This window comes from Xiphophorus hellerii, chromosome 22 (assembly GCF_003331165.1).
Source record: "Xiphophorus hellerii strain 12219 chromosome 22, Xiphophorus_hellerii-4.1, whole genome shotgun sequence".
Classification (NCBI taxonomy): Eukaryota; Metazoa; Chordata; class Actinopteri; order Cyprinodontiformes; family Poeciliidae; genus Xiphophorus; species Xiphophorus hellerii.
The window spans coordinates 9326833-9340553 of NC_045693.1; the positions used below are offsets into that span (position 1 = coordinate 9326833).

Consider the following 13721-nt stretch of genomic DNA (forward strand, 5'->3'; position numbering starts at 1 on the left):
CCAGTATGAAATCCAGAATATATAGCTGTGTCCAACATGAATTAAGTTATTTTACGGTGGTTGTAGACTTTTTCTATAGCTGGTTTCAATTTGTGAAAAATAATTTCACTATATATTAATCCTAATATATGTGCGGTGGGGGACGGGGGGAGGGAGGTTTGAACTTCCCACTAACTCCAAAAGAAATATGCCAAGGTGGCTGTATGCTACAGTAAGATATTAACCGCTTACAATCTCTTAACAGAACCTTGCTTTAAAAACTCTGAACTATCCCTTTAATATGTGGGCAGAGTGAGAGTATACTCATGCCGCAACCCCAGTCCATTCAGGTTTACAACACACTGGGCTGGAAATCCCCACCTCATGACAAGAACTTCCTGGTTGCCTAATGGAGGCGCTTACTTTTTTTCCCCCCCTTTTTTATTATTAACACAAGACTAGGTCAGTACTGTCTGCAAAAAATGAGCGGTTAAAAACATATGGGTTGTAAAATCTTTCTAATAATCCTAATAATATGCCCTTTAAATTTGCGCTGCTGGAACACAAACGTAGAGTGGAAAAAAAAAAAAAAAGTGCACACGTTTTTGTTTTTTTTTCTCTTGCCATTGGATTACAGTAGCTCGGTTGTTTTTCTTAGGGTCGACCCACCTCATTCATTGCACAGCAGTTGTAGTAGCAGCTCATTGCGTAGAGGCGCTGTGCATTGAGAAAAACAAGCTGCAGCACTTTACAGCCTCCACCGGATAAAGCTCTGAATTCAGGACAAAGCGAATCCCTCTGGTATTTTTTTTTTAAAAAAAACATCAAAAACAAGTGGACATTTTTGTTTTTCCTGTACAATTTCTTCCTATTTAGCAATAATTATAATAATAACCTGTGGGATTATTCCTCTACGAGTTGGAGGTAGTGAGTTTTATTTTTTATTTTGCTCTATTTATTGTTTTGGCTGAGGCTCAAGTGATTAAATTAGAAATTAAAAAAAGTGACAGAGGCTGCAGTAAAGTGGGGTAGAGGTGGGGTTGGGGGGATCTGTCGAAGAAATCAAGTCAATAGAAACTGAAGTGGAAGCAGGCGTTTAGCCGTGGTGACGTCGCTGCTCCACATTGAGCCAGTAGTAGAGAGTCAGTGGAGATAGATAGAGGAGCGCCGGAGTAAAGTACACACCGACATGAACTTCTCCCTCTAAAACTTCAGCCTTGTTGCTCTAAAAGCCGAAAGAGGACCAGCTTTTTTTCTTATATCTTTGTTTTTTTTTTTATTCGCCTCTTTATTTTTGAACGGGGAGCTCAGAGGAGAGGCACATTTTTGGGGGTTTATTTCTGTTTTTTTTTTTTCCTTCTGGGAGTGCGTCGACGACGAGCAGCCATGTCGTCCGCGGCGGTCGCTGCTTCTTCCAGGAGGCAGTCGTGTTATTTATGCGACCTGCCCCGCATGCCTTGGGCCATGATCTGGGATTTTACCGAGCCCGTCTGCAGGGGATGCGTCAACTACGAGGGAGCCGACCGCATCGAGTTTGTCATCGAGACGGCCCGCCAGCTGAAGCGGGCTCACGGCTTCCAGGAGGGGAGGTCTCCCGGGCCGGGCAAGGCGCAGCTCTCCGGGAAGGAGATCCAGGCGATCAACCACCCATCAGCGGGGGACACCGGTTCGCGGCCGCCGCAGCCCCTGGACCGCTACCCGCTGTCCTCCGACCGCCCGCCCAGGCTGGGGCCAGAGTACCAGTCTGGCCGGCAGGCGAACGGCATTCCGGTCCCTAACGGATTTCCCAAGCCCGACGAGCCGCCGGAGCTGAACCGCCAGAGCCCCAACCCGCGCAGGAATAACGCGGTTCCGCCGAACCTAGTGCCTTTGGTGAACGGGGGCATGACCCCGGTGCACTCAGTCAACGGCAGACAGATGGGGCTCACCTCCGCGCTGGCGGGCGGTAGTCCCGCCGATCTGGGCAAGAGACCCGCGTCGGTGTCCAGCACCGAGCACGACAGAGAGGCGAAGGAGAAACACAGACCGGACAGCCTAACGCAGGAGATCTCCGAGAGCCACAAGAGCCGAGAGCAGGACTGGGGCAAGGGGAAGACTGTGAGGGACCTGATGGCTCTGCACACCTTCGACAGCAGGTTCAAGAAGGAACATGTGGCCATGGCACCAAGAATGAACTACGAGCCCTGCACCCCCCCATCCAAGTCAGGTAAAGCATTTTTCAGGGTGTAAACACAGGAATAGACTGACTTGGTTATTATGGAAGACATGTGGTGGGTATAATGGAAGACCATGCTTTTGTTATGTAGCTTGTGGTGCAGCAGAAATACACATTTCTCCTTTACTAGACTGAATTCTTAGTGTAAGTCTGATCTGTGCAGCTCAATTGTTTTCTTTAACCCTTTCCCACCTCCAGACAGAGGAAAGCACCCCCGCTTGAAGAGAAAAGCATCGCCAGAACCGGACGGAGAGAGCACAGCCCCCAAGCTCAATGGGGATGGACAGCAGTGGTTACCGCCGCCCGCCGAGGGACCCAAAATGCCTCCAGTTCCCCCACCAGGCTTCACATCTCCCCCCTCCACGATATCCCCGCACCCCCGTACCACCCCACCTGAGGCCCAGAACGGCCAGTCCCCCATGGCGGCTCTCATCATGGCGGCAGACAACGCGGGTGGGAACAGCTCCCCCAAGGACGGTAACCAGGTCCACTCCACCACCCGGAGGAACAGCAGCAGCCCGCTGTCGCCGTCCTCCATGAACCAGAGGAGGCTGACGCAGAGAGAGGCGTCCGGTGCAGGCACCCCACAGGTGGGCATGGACCAGGTGCACCCCCAAAGCATTCCAGACTCCTCGGTACCGGGCAGCATACCGCTGTGCTGCACGCTGTGCCACGAGCGTTTGGAGGACACACACTTTGTTCAATGCCCGTCCGTGCCCTCTCACAAGTTCTGCTTCCCGTGCTCGAGGGAAAGCATTAAGCAGCAAGGTGCCACGGGTGAAGTGTACTGTCCAAGCGGAGAGAAATGTCCCCTGGTTGGCTCCAACGTACCATGGGCTTTCATGCAGGGGGAAATCGCCACCATCCTTGCAGGAGATGTCAAAGTAAAAAAGGAGAGGGACCCTTGATTTTGTCTGAACACTTCTTCTGGGGAGGGGAGGCAAAAATCTGAGTATAAATATATAAATATCACATACATACCATTCAAAACAAACTAACGGACTTGTACATATTGGACCCAAGGGAAGAGTATACTTCGTAAACATGGTTGTATAATTTTTGATTTTTGAATACATTGTGTTTCTATATTTTTGAAGATAAAGGTATGTACTCATCATAATGAACTACGTTCCTCTTTGTTGATGTTTAACAAAAATTCTTGATGTACTTCTAGGTCTGGTGGCAGTTCCTGTTTAACGTAGAATGTGACTAATGCTACTCTACGAGCACTTGGCAAAACTAAAATGCTTTTAGCTGTACTTGTATGCACTTGTTTAAAAAAATTGCCAAATACAATTTCTCATCTTGTATGAACTGATTGTCTGAGCTTGCTTCATTTGCGTTATACACTGGGCTGTGGACAGAGAGGACGAGGAGACGGAGGGGGGTAAGACAGGTGGGTGGACTTGGAGGTGGTGGTGGGGGGGCAGTCGGGACTCTCGGGGTCTGACGTGCAGGCTTGTTTTGGCGGCTCGACTTACGCTGCACAACATAAGTAGGTGTCGGTTGAATGACGGGTTCTCTGCACACATTGCTTTTCGTGATTCACGCAGACAAAAACAAGACTCATTGTCCTAAGTTTGCTCCAGTTTTTTTTTCTTTTCTTGCACCACTGTGATTGATTGCAGAGCACAGAAACAGGTGCCAAGTCATGTTCAGTCAGCTGGGATCTGTTGAGTCAGTAATGAGAAAGTGCATGACCGCCAACATGGCAGGATAACTGTGTTGAGCACCAATTTTGGACGTTTGCTGAAAGATTCTTAGTGTTTACCTCATATTTTTAAGGAAGCATAACACCACTACCTTCACAGGTGTATTTATTTAACGCAAAACAGTCAATGTGGATACTTTCATTCATTAAAATTAAAAGTCTACAATCATTGAAGCCAGTTTGGGTAGATTTGCACTTCAGCAACACCGAGTGTGATTTGTTTGGTGCGTTGTGCAACTATGATTTATACTGTCGCTGATAATGTTGCAACAAGATGCCAAACTCTAGGAACAGCATGCCTTTTTTTTTGAGTAAACAATAAACCACCACTGCTGCCTTAGATGCAAACCCCGCTCTGAATCTCTAAACACAAATCATTCTGCCATGAAATGCAGATAAAAAGCGGCGGCTCTACATCTGCAGTGGCAAGCAGGCATTCAAACTCGTCTCTACAAGCAACCGCGGACATGCGGGGTGACAAAATGGAGTTTTTTTTTTCTCCCCTTTGGTCTGGGGAAGCAATCTTAGACAAAGCACTTCTGTGTAGCCAATGCTGCAATCATGGAGACTGATATCTAGCCGATAGCAGCACTCTGTAAAGGAGGCAGTTGCGTAATTATTACCACACGTAATCTTCTTCCTTATGTTTAGCCAAATAGTTCCCTGATTTGCAGGACTAATATGCACCCATACCAACCTCTTTTTTTTTATTGCTTTATTATTTTGTCTGCCATTAAATCAATGAAATTTGAAGATTTCCTGACATGCTTGTTCTGAAGGCTTCTCTGTAAGCTGCATGGTGTTCTGGTGAACTGCTTAATTCGTGGTGTGGACTGAAAACATAGCGTTTGCACCTTATTGCTTACCCAACTTAGCAACTATTGTCATCTTAACTAGGGAGCGTTAAAGGCTGCCACAGATACATAAACAATTCAACCAGTTTTTCCTTAGTTGACATTTTCAAGGCAGTTGTTTGTTTATGCATCTCTTTCCGTTCTATGGAAAGTTATCTTATCAGTTGGACTTTAAAACCAGGAACACAACCCACTTTGATAAGGGTGACACTTTACTGTGCCAATCTGCAAAACACCACCCACTCCATATACCACCTCACATGCTGTTACTGATTTGTGTGTTATCCTTTTTTCTAAACTAGTTCAGAGTCTGACCTACCTGTTTGTTATTATATTGCACCGGCCGGCCAAAGTCGACCGGCCACTTCAGAGAAATAAAGCAGACAAGAGCCAGGTGTGTTTGTAACCTGGCTTAAAGTGTGACACAGTGAGATATGAGAGGCCGTTTCTGCCCGTAAAGATTTACGTCAGCAGGGTGAATACCTGTTTGCACGGCGGTGATTAAAATAGCCTGTGCTGTATCTAATACAGTAATAACGTGTCCCTGGAAGGAGGGGTGTCATAACACAAAGCTCCCAGGTTGCATAGCTACCAGTACACAACAGATGCTCCGGCACAGCCGGTCGATGCATATCCAGGAAGGAGCATTCAGGAGAGATTTCAGTAAACATCCAGTGTTTGAGGGAACCGGCTGCATTAAGTCCGGCTTTAATGTTGATATAACGAGGCATATCAAGTAAATCATTCTCCTTTTGTCTGTCACTGTGCAAGGGCACATATGTGGTTAATGGTTCATATTGTTTTGTTTCTTTCCTATATCCTTCAGGGATTTTTTAAATGTTTAAGCTGCTGCTGAAAGTAGCAAACTTTTTATACGCTCCTGCACACCATGTTACCGGGTGCAGTGTTTTGCTTCTATGCAGGAATAAAGCTGCATGTAGACGTCAGCTGCTGCCGTCACAACAGTGCAGTTAAACTTTATTTCATTTCCAAACAACAGCATACCACAAAAATATCTAAAGTGCCTGTTTGTGTTGCATTTGTGAGTAGGGATGGGTCGTTATTCATTGTAAACTGTGAGTAAGAATACGATATCAGGGTATCTATGCAAAAATTTAAAACAAAATTGTCCAGCTGCTTTATATAACACATATATAAACATTATGATCTTAAATAATTATATGATAAATTGACTTAATAGTGGAAAAAAAATCTAACTAAATGTAGTAAATTCAATGCTTTAATGGCTGATGCTCCTTTAATTTCCATACAATGGCTATTTGGTCATTGACAAATATTTCCAAAATGTTTCTTGTTTGCGACCTGCAGGGTGTAACAACACAGATTATTATATCGGACATACAACCGGAGAAAACTTTGGGATCTGACTGAAAGGATTTGAAACCATTGAGATTGTATCTGAATACTTTAAAGCTGGAACTGTTGAATATCTTGGAAATATTTTGATCACCTTTCCTTCCAATCCGTTTTAGAGTGACTCATTAAATGAATGAGATTTAGGCCACAGAAACAGGAAGATGGAACAATTAAGAAGCTTTGAGGTGGTAAACAACCAATGCCTATTCATGAGAAGCCCTCAGTGGGTTTTGCATCCACTTTTCTTACTCCAGAGTGGCTGGACACAAAAACAAAAACAGGATTTTAATTTGCTTGAAACCCTAAATGCTTAAAACCTTGGTACCTCTTGATACTGGTAACCTGCATAATTATCTGTGAGCAGCCCTCACTGTGATTTATACTGACTTTCATCTCGTATTTTCACCTGGTTAGAAGGATTTTCTAAAATGGTGAAACATTTTAGAGGTTTTGTAACAGCACCTGTTTAAAACCTTGGGATACCTTGATCCTGGTAAGCAGCAAATGACTATTTTGAGCGGTCCGCAGCGTGATTTACATCACCTTTGTCTCGTGTTTTCCCTGGAACTCCATTTCTCTCTGCATTTTATTAAAAGGACTTTAAACTGTAGGGACAATACAACAGAAACTGTCTGTTTAGTGACCGTTTAAAATCTCAGTCTACTTTGATAACCCTATTCGTGATGTTTCTTACATAACTTCTGGTAATTTCTCAGGTTTCCTGGTGAAAGCACTTAAAAATTTGCAACAGGAGACATTTAAATTTTCTTTTTTTATCTGAACAACAAGGCAAAGCAGAAGAAAGTGTCTGTCCTTCTGAGACTTCCTCAGACCCCAGACGTTCTTGATCCGGCTGCTGCAACACAAACCCCACCAATCGATGGTCATAAAAAAACAATCCCTCACGGACTGATTGATCCTCCTGACATAATCCTGTTAATCAAGCTAAGTGAAAGGCAATAGCCGATAGCTGAAGCAGAGCCTCTCCTAGTAATGGTTAACTCAGCTTGTAGACTGTTATGCGGTGTTACACAAAGATGTTGTCACATCTCAGAGGTCATAATTGTTGTTTGGAAAGCTCAAGGTACAGTTGTTGCCTCAGTTTTTCCTACAGTTTAATCTCCCATGTATGCAAACACCAATCGTGTTTATCCCCTTTGTTAAAAAGCGGCCAACCGTAGCACTAATTTTGACAGCGTATTGGCAGAAAAAGTACGATAAATTTTAATCCTTATGTTACGTTTCAACGTGGACTATAGTGTGTGGGTGGGTGGAGGGGAACATGAAGCACTCAGTGCAGCCAGCTGTTTCACTAATGAATCTATGTTTAGCACAGTAAATCAAAAGACCCGCTCGTGCTGCAGTAATCCCCCCCTGAAAGCGAGCAGATACGCGGACGCGCCAAAAGGAGTATCTGGTCCACATTTCTCCCAGTTTAACCGATCCCACTCTGTTAATTTTAGACCGGTGTGGAGAGAAAGGGAGGGGGGCAAGGTCACAGCAAATGTTTGTATCGAGGGCACACTAAGATCTGCCGCTTTCTTCCCCCCCCTTTCTTTTTCTTCCCTCCCTCTACTTTTTTCATCAATCAAAGCTGGAGTCAGAAGCTGAGGGCTCCTGCGAGACTGGTAATGACGGCTTCTCTCTTCAGCGAGATGGAGCTCCAACCGGCAATTAGGAGGAGCAGGGCTAAATCCGCAGGATGTGTAAAATTTCCCCTCAGATTCTTGGCTCAGTCCGTAAAGGAAGGGAGACGAGGGGGGGAAGGGGGGTTTACGTTCGCCTGGATGTTTACCACGAAGGCCTGCAGAGTTAGGATGATTACAGTGCTGAGTGCCAAATGTGTTTTAACTCTCATACTCTTGTGTTTTTTCTGCTGTTTAACTGTTTTCCATTTAAAGCAGTGAGTATAAACAAAATAGTTTCCCCTAAGCATGCCTTGTTTACCATTTTTGGGATTTTCCTCCCCCCTTCTTTAGTTCTTTCTGGGTGCCTTTTTATACACCAATGTGCCATTTTGAGATCCTAATATTTCATTTTTATTCCTTATGATCTAACTTGTGTGTCTGTGTCATCTTTCCTCCCCTTCCTCTTTCTCTTTGACTGGTTGTTACACTCAGCCTGTATTCCCTTCTTTCTGCTGTGAATCGAGTCTGTGAAATGGAAATCAGGACTGAGTCTCCCCCTCTTTCCAGACATCAGAACGAGCCTGTGCCTCCGATGTTTTTCTCAGATCTTGGAGTGCTGCCAAACCTTATAAGTGGAGCAGGGAGAGAGAGAGAGAGCAGAGGAAGAAGAGAGCGACAGAATATAGGAGGGAGAGGAGGCGTAGGACAAAAAAAGATGAAAGGAAAGAGGATGACAAATGAACAAGGGAAAGAGGCAGCAAGCATGGGACTGATCCAAAAGCATTCGGACCCTGTTTCTATCGTGTTATAGCCGAGCCCAGCACAATCGACACTTCGTTTTTGTGTTTTCTGCTGAGCAACTACTCCTTGCTTCTGGCTCAAGATCAGCTGATAAGATGGCATGCTGCGACTGTGCCAAATACAAAATAGAAAGCAGCAGCGAGTGCAACGCAGGAAAATGTGATGCACATATTCACTTTAACTAATGGCCTCTGCCGGTGCATGCCAGTCAGTGTAGTAGGAGTTATATTACCACTTCCAGCTAAAGTTAGAAGGAGCTGTCAGAGCGAGATGTGCTATAAGCGAGCATGCCAGCAGCCAGCACAGATTTAATCCCGCCAGCAGGGCATATTCCTTAAGACGGAGTCAGACCCATTGAAAAACACTGGTAAATTCATCCTCACTGAATGCTTGGCTCAGACGTGTACAGTCCGCTCTCAGCTTATTCTGTGCTTATTTTTTTAATGTGTCATGTTGGAAAAAGCATGGCCGCCTGTCCCCGCGCCCCTCTGAGACGATTGTTTAGTCAGCTGAGAGTCTGGATTGGAGGAGATGAGATGTCCTGCGAGGGCCATCTGTGCAGCTGAATAATAGCTCAGAGCCTGAGTGTGCCTGTGTACACAATAACGAGATTAAGCAGAGCATCTCAAACAGACTTGGACAGAAACCAAGATAAAGCCGAGGTATGACTGTTTACAGGGACAGGATGCAGGAGAAATGCTTTAGCTGAATATCTGAATTGGAGCTAGCTGCTCTGCATCAGTGTGGACTAATAAATTATTTCACTTCTGGGGCATTTCAGTAGATATGTAGAGTTTTTGAAATTCTATACATGAGTGGACACCATTCCAAAGGATCAGCTGCTGCCATCCAGATTTTTAGGGTGTATTGATTTGCAAAACAACAAAAGCGCCTCATGAAAACACCGGAGTGGTCTGAAGGAGCATTCTAGAGTTTTTGCGTTAATAAGTGTTTAAAACCTTGGCATACCTTGATGAAAAATAATTAGTGGCAAAATTTTGCTTTCCACATTTTGTTTCCACAAACACAAATATTTCCTAACAGCCGAATTTGTCGGAATAAGTGTTGAACCTGGTTTTCACTCAGTAGAAGCGACTTGTGGCAGCAACAGGTGTGGGAGGGGCAGCTCTGTGTTACTTCATGTTTCAACTGAGGACAGTTTGGCTTACTTTTTTCTGGTCTTCACTTATAAGGATCTCAAACTGTGTAATGAAAAGCTGAAGCGTAACACAGCATGTAGCATCAGGTGGAGGAGGGGCTAGGAGTCCATAACTGTGCCAGATAAAATCTGGGTATATCTGGCATCTTTTCTGACCTCCTTTAAAAAAACACTTAATAGAAACTGTCCAATGGTAAATCAAGTAATGCAGTTTATACATTTGGAGTAAATTTAGTCAATCAGGCCCCTTTTTGCCTGTCCTTTTAAGGAGCTGTGAGCAGCATGTACACAAGCATGATTGACAGCGCCAAGACCCTCCTCCTGGCTCTGATTGGTTGTTTCGGACTGCAGTTGGAGCACTGGGAGCAGGCAGAGGAGCTAGTGTTTTTCAAAGATTATCCGTGTCATACTATCCTATCAGAACACAGTGACAATGTTAACAAATATGTGAAAAAAAAAATCCATCCATCCATCCATTTTGTTTACACCCTTGTCCCTAGTGGGGTTGGGAGGGATGCTGGTGCTTTGATTGGCTTTATTTGTGCTTGTTGTACATGCACACATACACACACGCACACGCACACACACACATATATATATATATACAAAAGTTACATCCTGTAGCTTTAAAAACATTCTGTCACTCCTGTTTTTACTCTGACATCTTCAGTTTGTAGAAATACAGTAACACAAAACCTTTGACCTTCAGCAACCCTCGCCTCTTCTCCAGAGATCCTACACTTCCCATTTAAGAGGAACAAACTCAAATATTTTGACATATTTTTTTGCTTTGGGAATACCTGGTGTGTACAGCATGCACAAATAAAGCCAAACAAACTTACTGTAGTTTTTTTCCCCCCTCTCTGTCCGTTACATAACTGAGAGTGGGTAGCTATTTCTTCTCTCAGTGCTAATGTTGTTGTCAATCAAAGCTTAGTGGCAGCCGCTGCTCAATCTCCACTCTGAGGTAGAATAAAGCTTTTATCGCCTTTGTTCAGCCTGGCGTGCCAGTCAAAAGAAAGAAGACCAAAAAAAAATAGAAAAATCTAGATTCTGCCGTTTTGACCTCCAGCTCTCATTCCACCATCTCTCTCTGTTTCTCTTTGTTTTCTCGAAACAATATTCTCAGGAATTGTTTACATTGTCCCCCGGCTGTGGCGCAACTACGTACTTTCTGAGGCATATGCAGACTCATTATGAACTTTAAATGAAGCGTGGTTAGGTGACAGGGTCCGGGTTGATCACATAATTTACATATGCAACATCTGTTACTAGTAAATCCCAAAAATGCTGACTATAAATATTTTTTATGCCATCTTTTGGCACCCCCATATAGGGCATCGCGACATTTTGCACCACTGTCTGCCAGCTACGGAGCATTTGAGCTGGAGTTAGGGAGCGAGAGGAGGTCGGGTCAGCAGAGGGGAGAGAACAAGCAGGGCCTCTGTTTGACAGGTGCGCTCTATTATTGGAGCCGACGACTTCCAGGGTGTTACACAACTGCGTTGCTCTCGCAGGTTTATTTAGACTGCCGGCAGAGCCTTCGGAGTATCTGATAACTCGGGCAGAACGTGTCCCGACAGGTGTCGGAAGGGGATAATGGTACGCTAAATAAGAGAGCGGTTTTTATAGCTCAAGGTTGATGGATTGAAATCTGAGGTGCTTGGAGGCTGGAATTCCTGATTTTAATTTCCTGGTTCTGGCACCAACACAATCCGGGTTATTTGGATCCAGCAGGGGCACACTTGTATTTAGCCATCATGACATAAAGTATGCTAATGACAGGTTGCACTTGATATACTGTATACATGTCTGCTGCTCTGTAATGATATAATCACAGAGAAGAAAACAGCAGCTGCTCCCCTCCCTTGTCCTCCTCTTTGGCTGGAATGTGCAGGGGGAGAAAAATGATCCGATGTCATCCGGAGTGATGGAAGCTTCTCCGTTGAGCCAGAGGAAAATGTTCAGGGCTGGGAGCAAGAGCAGAGGAGGGGGGAGAGCGGATATTTCTGGTTGAGTGTGAGTTTGAGTAAGTCTGGGCACAGAGCCAAGCATGCCGATGGAGGGGGAAGAAAAAGGGGGGACAGGCGGGGAGAGAGACAGAAAGTCTTTTGGGCTTGCGCACCATCAGCCTCACTAGCACACAGCTGCTTCTGGAAAATTCTGCACCCTGCCCCAGTAAACCACCAGACATGACATGAATAACAAGAATGGCCCCGGCTTCAAACAGTGGATGCTTTTTGCTTTTCGACGTGGGTCTAGCAGACTGGTACAAATGCCCTGGCCTTGCACGCAGTGGAAAAATCAACAATGAAGGGGACACTGGGGCACAATGTGGAAATGAAATCCCGGCTTTAGGAGGCTTTGTCTGGACAAGGACATAGTTGACCCTGAGGGCTTTGCAAAAGGCCGTGCAACAAAATGCCAGCTGATATGTTTTGATGGGGGTTACTTGTTCACCAGCCAGTCACTAATTTGAGAGCAGAAACCCACCAGATTGCTCCCAGTCAGCATGGAGTGCATAATTGTCAAGTAGAAGAAAACGGAAATATACTTTTAGATTTTTATTTAGAATGTGAAAAACCATGTTTGTGCTGATATAATCATAACATGCTGTGCAACATTGATGAATAAGAAAATAGTCAGAGGTTGTAGTTTGAAAGTGGCTAAATGTTTAGAGCATTTTCCAGATAATTTCTAGAGAAAAAGGCACCAAACCTCCAGCCAGAGCTACAACTGACTGGTTTAGATCTAGGTATATTGATGCATTGGAACCAGTCAAATATTGCAATACATCTGACTGAGCCAACAGTGGTTTTCTAAATGCTCCATGTTGGCAGTCACCCAGGGCAGCATTATAACGGGGCATAGAAGCACCAATTAAAAATGTCTTTGTGTGCTGCATTTTGAACAAGTCTTCTGTTTTTTCCATGTCAAAGGTGAGTTATCTGCAAAATGTGCAGTGTATTTTGTAGAGTTTTGTTTAGTCAGGGATAAGCAAAGTCACCATTTATGCAAAAACTGCTGCTACATGTCAAAACGTTTGTGAAAGAATTCAAAAACTGTTATTCTTTTCCTTTTACTTAATCTGCTTTGTGTTATTTTGTGTTTGTCTATTTCAGGGGTCTGCAGCATGTACAACCTGAAGAACTAGTAAATGAGTTTTACCTGGCTCCAAGACAGCCAGGTAAAACTCATTTAAAGCTGCAAATTTCACTTGACATTTAAAAAAAACAAACAAAAAAAACATTTGACATTTAGACAAATATTACTTTCAGAAATTTGTGTCATTTTAAAGAACCACCATCTTATTTCTACTTTCAAGATTTAAAATAAAAACAAACATAAAAAAGAATGCATATGATTTTTTCTGTTGGATGGTAAATGAAAAAAACAAACAGAAAAACTAATAAAAAGCATGTTACTTGTACTTTTAGTGGCATTCTTTGCCAAAATCTAGCTCAAATATTGCAGGAAAAAATGTTACAACTCTGCATTTGTTGTTATCTATATTTAAATTCCTCTCTTCTTTTTTTAGCCAAAGCTATTTAGACTCAGAGGAAATTTTCTTTTGCTTATATGCAGCCCCAATCAAAAATACGACATTTTTTTGTATCACATGAGTCATATGATCAACAACCGGATGTTAAGACATGTGGAAAAAGACAAAGAGAAGTGGTAGAAGGACGATGGCGCTAAATAACTTATAAAGTGAACAAACTTATTCATGCGTGATTTTAATTGTGATTCTTATTTAATGGAAACACTGCAATTGCAAAATTGTGATTTTTCCACAACAAAGTTTTGTTGGAAAGGAATCACAGCTACTGTTAAACTGGTCAAATTTCAGTTGGAAAAGTGAAAACCAAATCCCTGAAATGCAGAAAGAGAGATTAGAGGAACCTTGATTCAGTTGTTTCTGGTAGATATCTAACAAATATGTTCCTGTTTCATTGCTCTGAATGCGTCACCGAGGTCGGCCCAAGACAGCATATGC

At 43.8% G+C, this 13721-nt stretch overlaps 1 protein-coding gene across 1 annotated transcript; it reads left to right on the top strand.

The window, feature by feature from the left end:
• The first annotated feature begins 677 nt into the window (after nucleotides 1-677).
• Nucleotides 678-3508, top strand: irf2bp2a (interferon regulatory factor 2 binding protein 2a). The gene is made up of 2 exons (XM_032553348.1): nucleotides 678-2185; nucleotides 2393-3508. The coding sequence occupies exons 1-2, from the start codon at nucleotides 1366-1368 to the stop codon at nucleotides 3100-3102; spliced, it is 1530 nt and encodes a 509-aa protein (XP_032409239.1). The 5' UTR covers nucleotides 678-1365; the 3' UTR covers nucleotides 3103-3508.
• The last annotated feature ends 10213 nt before the right edge of the window (nucleotides 3509-13721 follow it).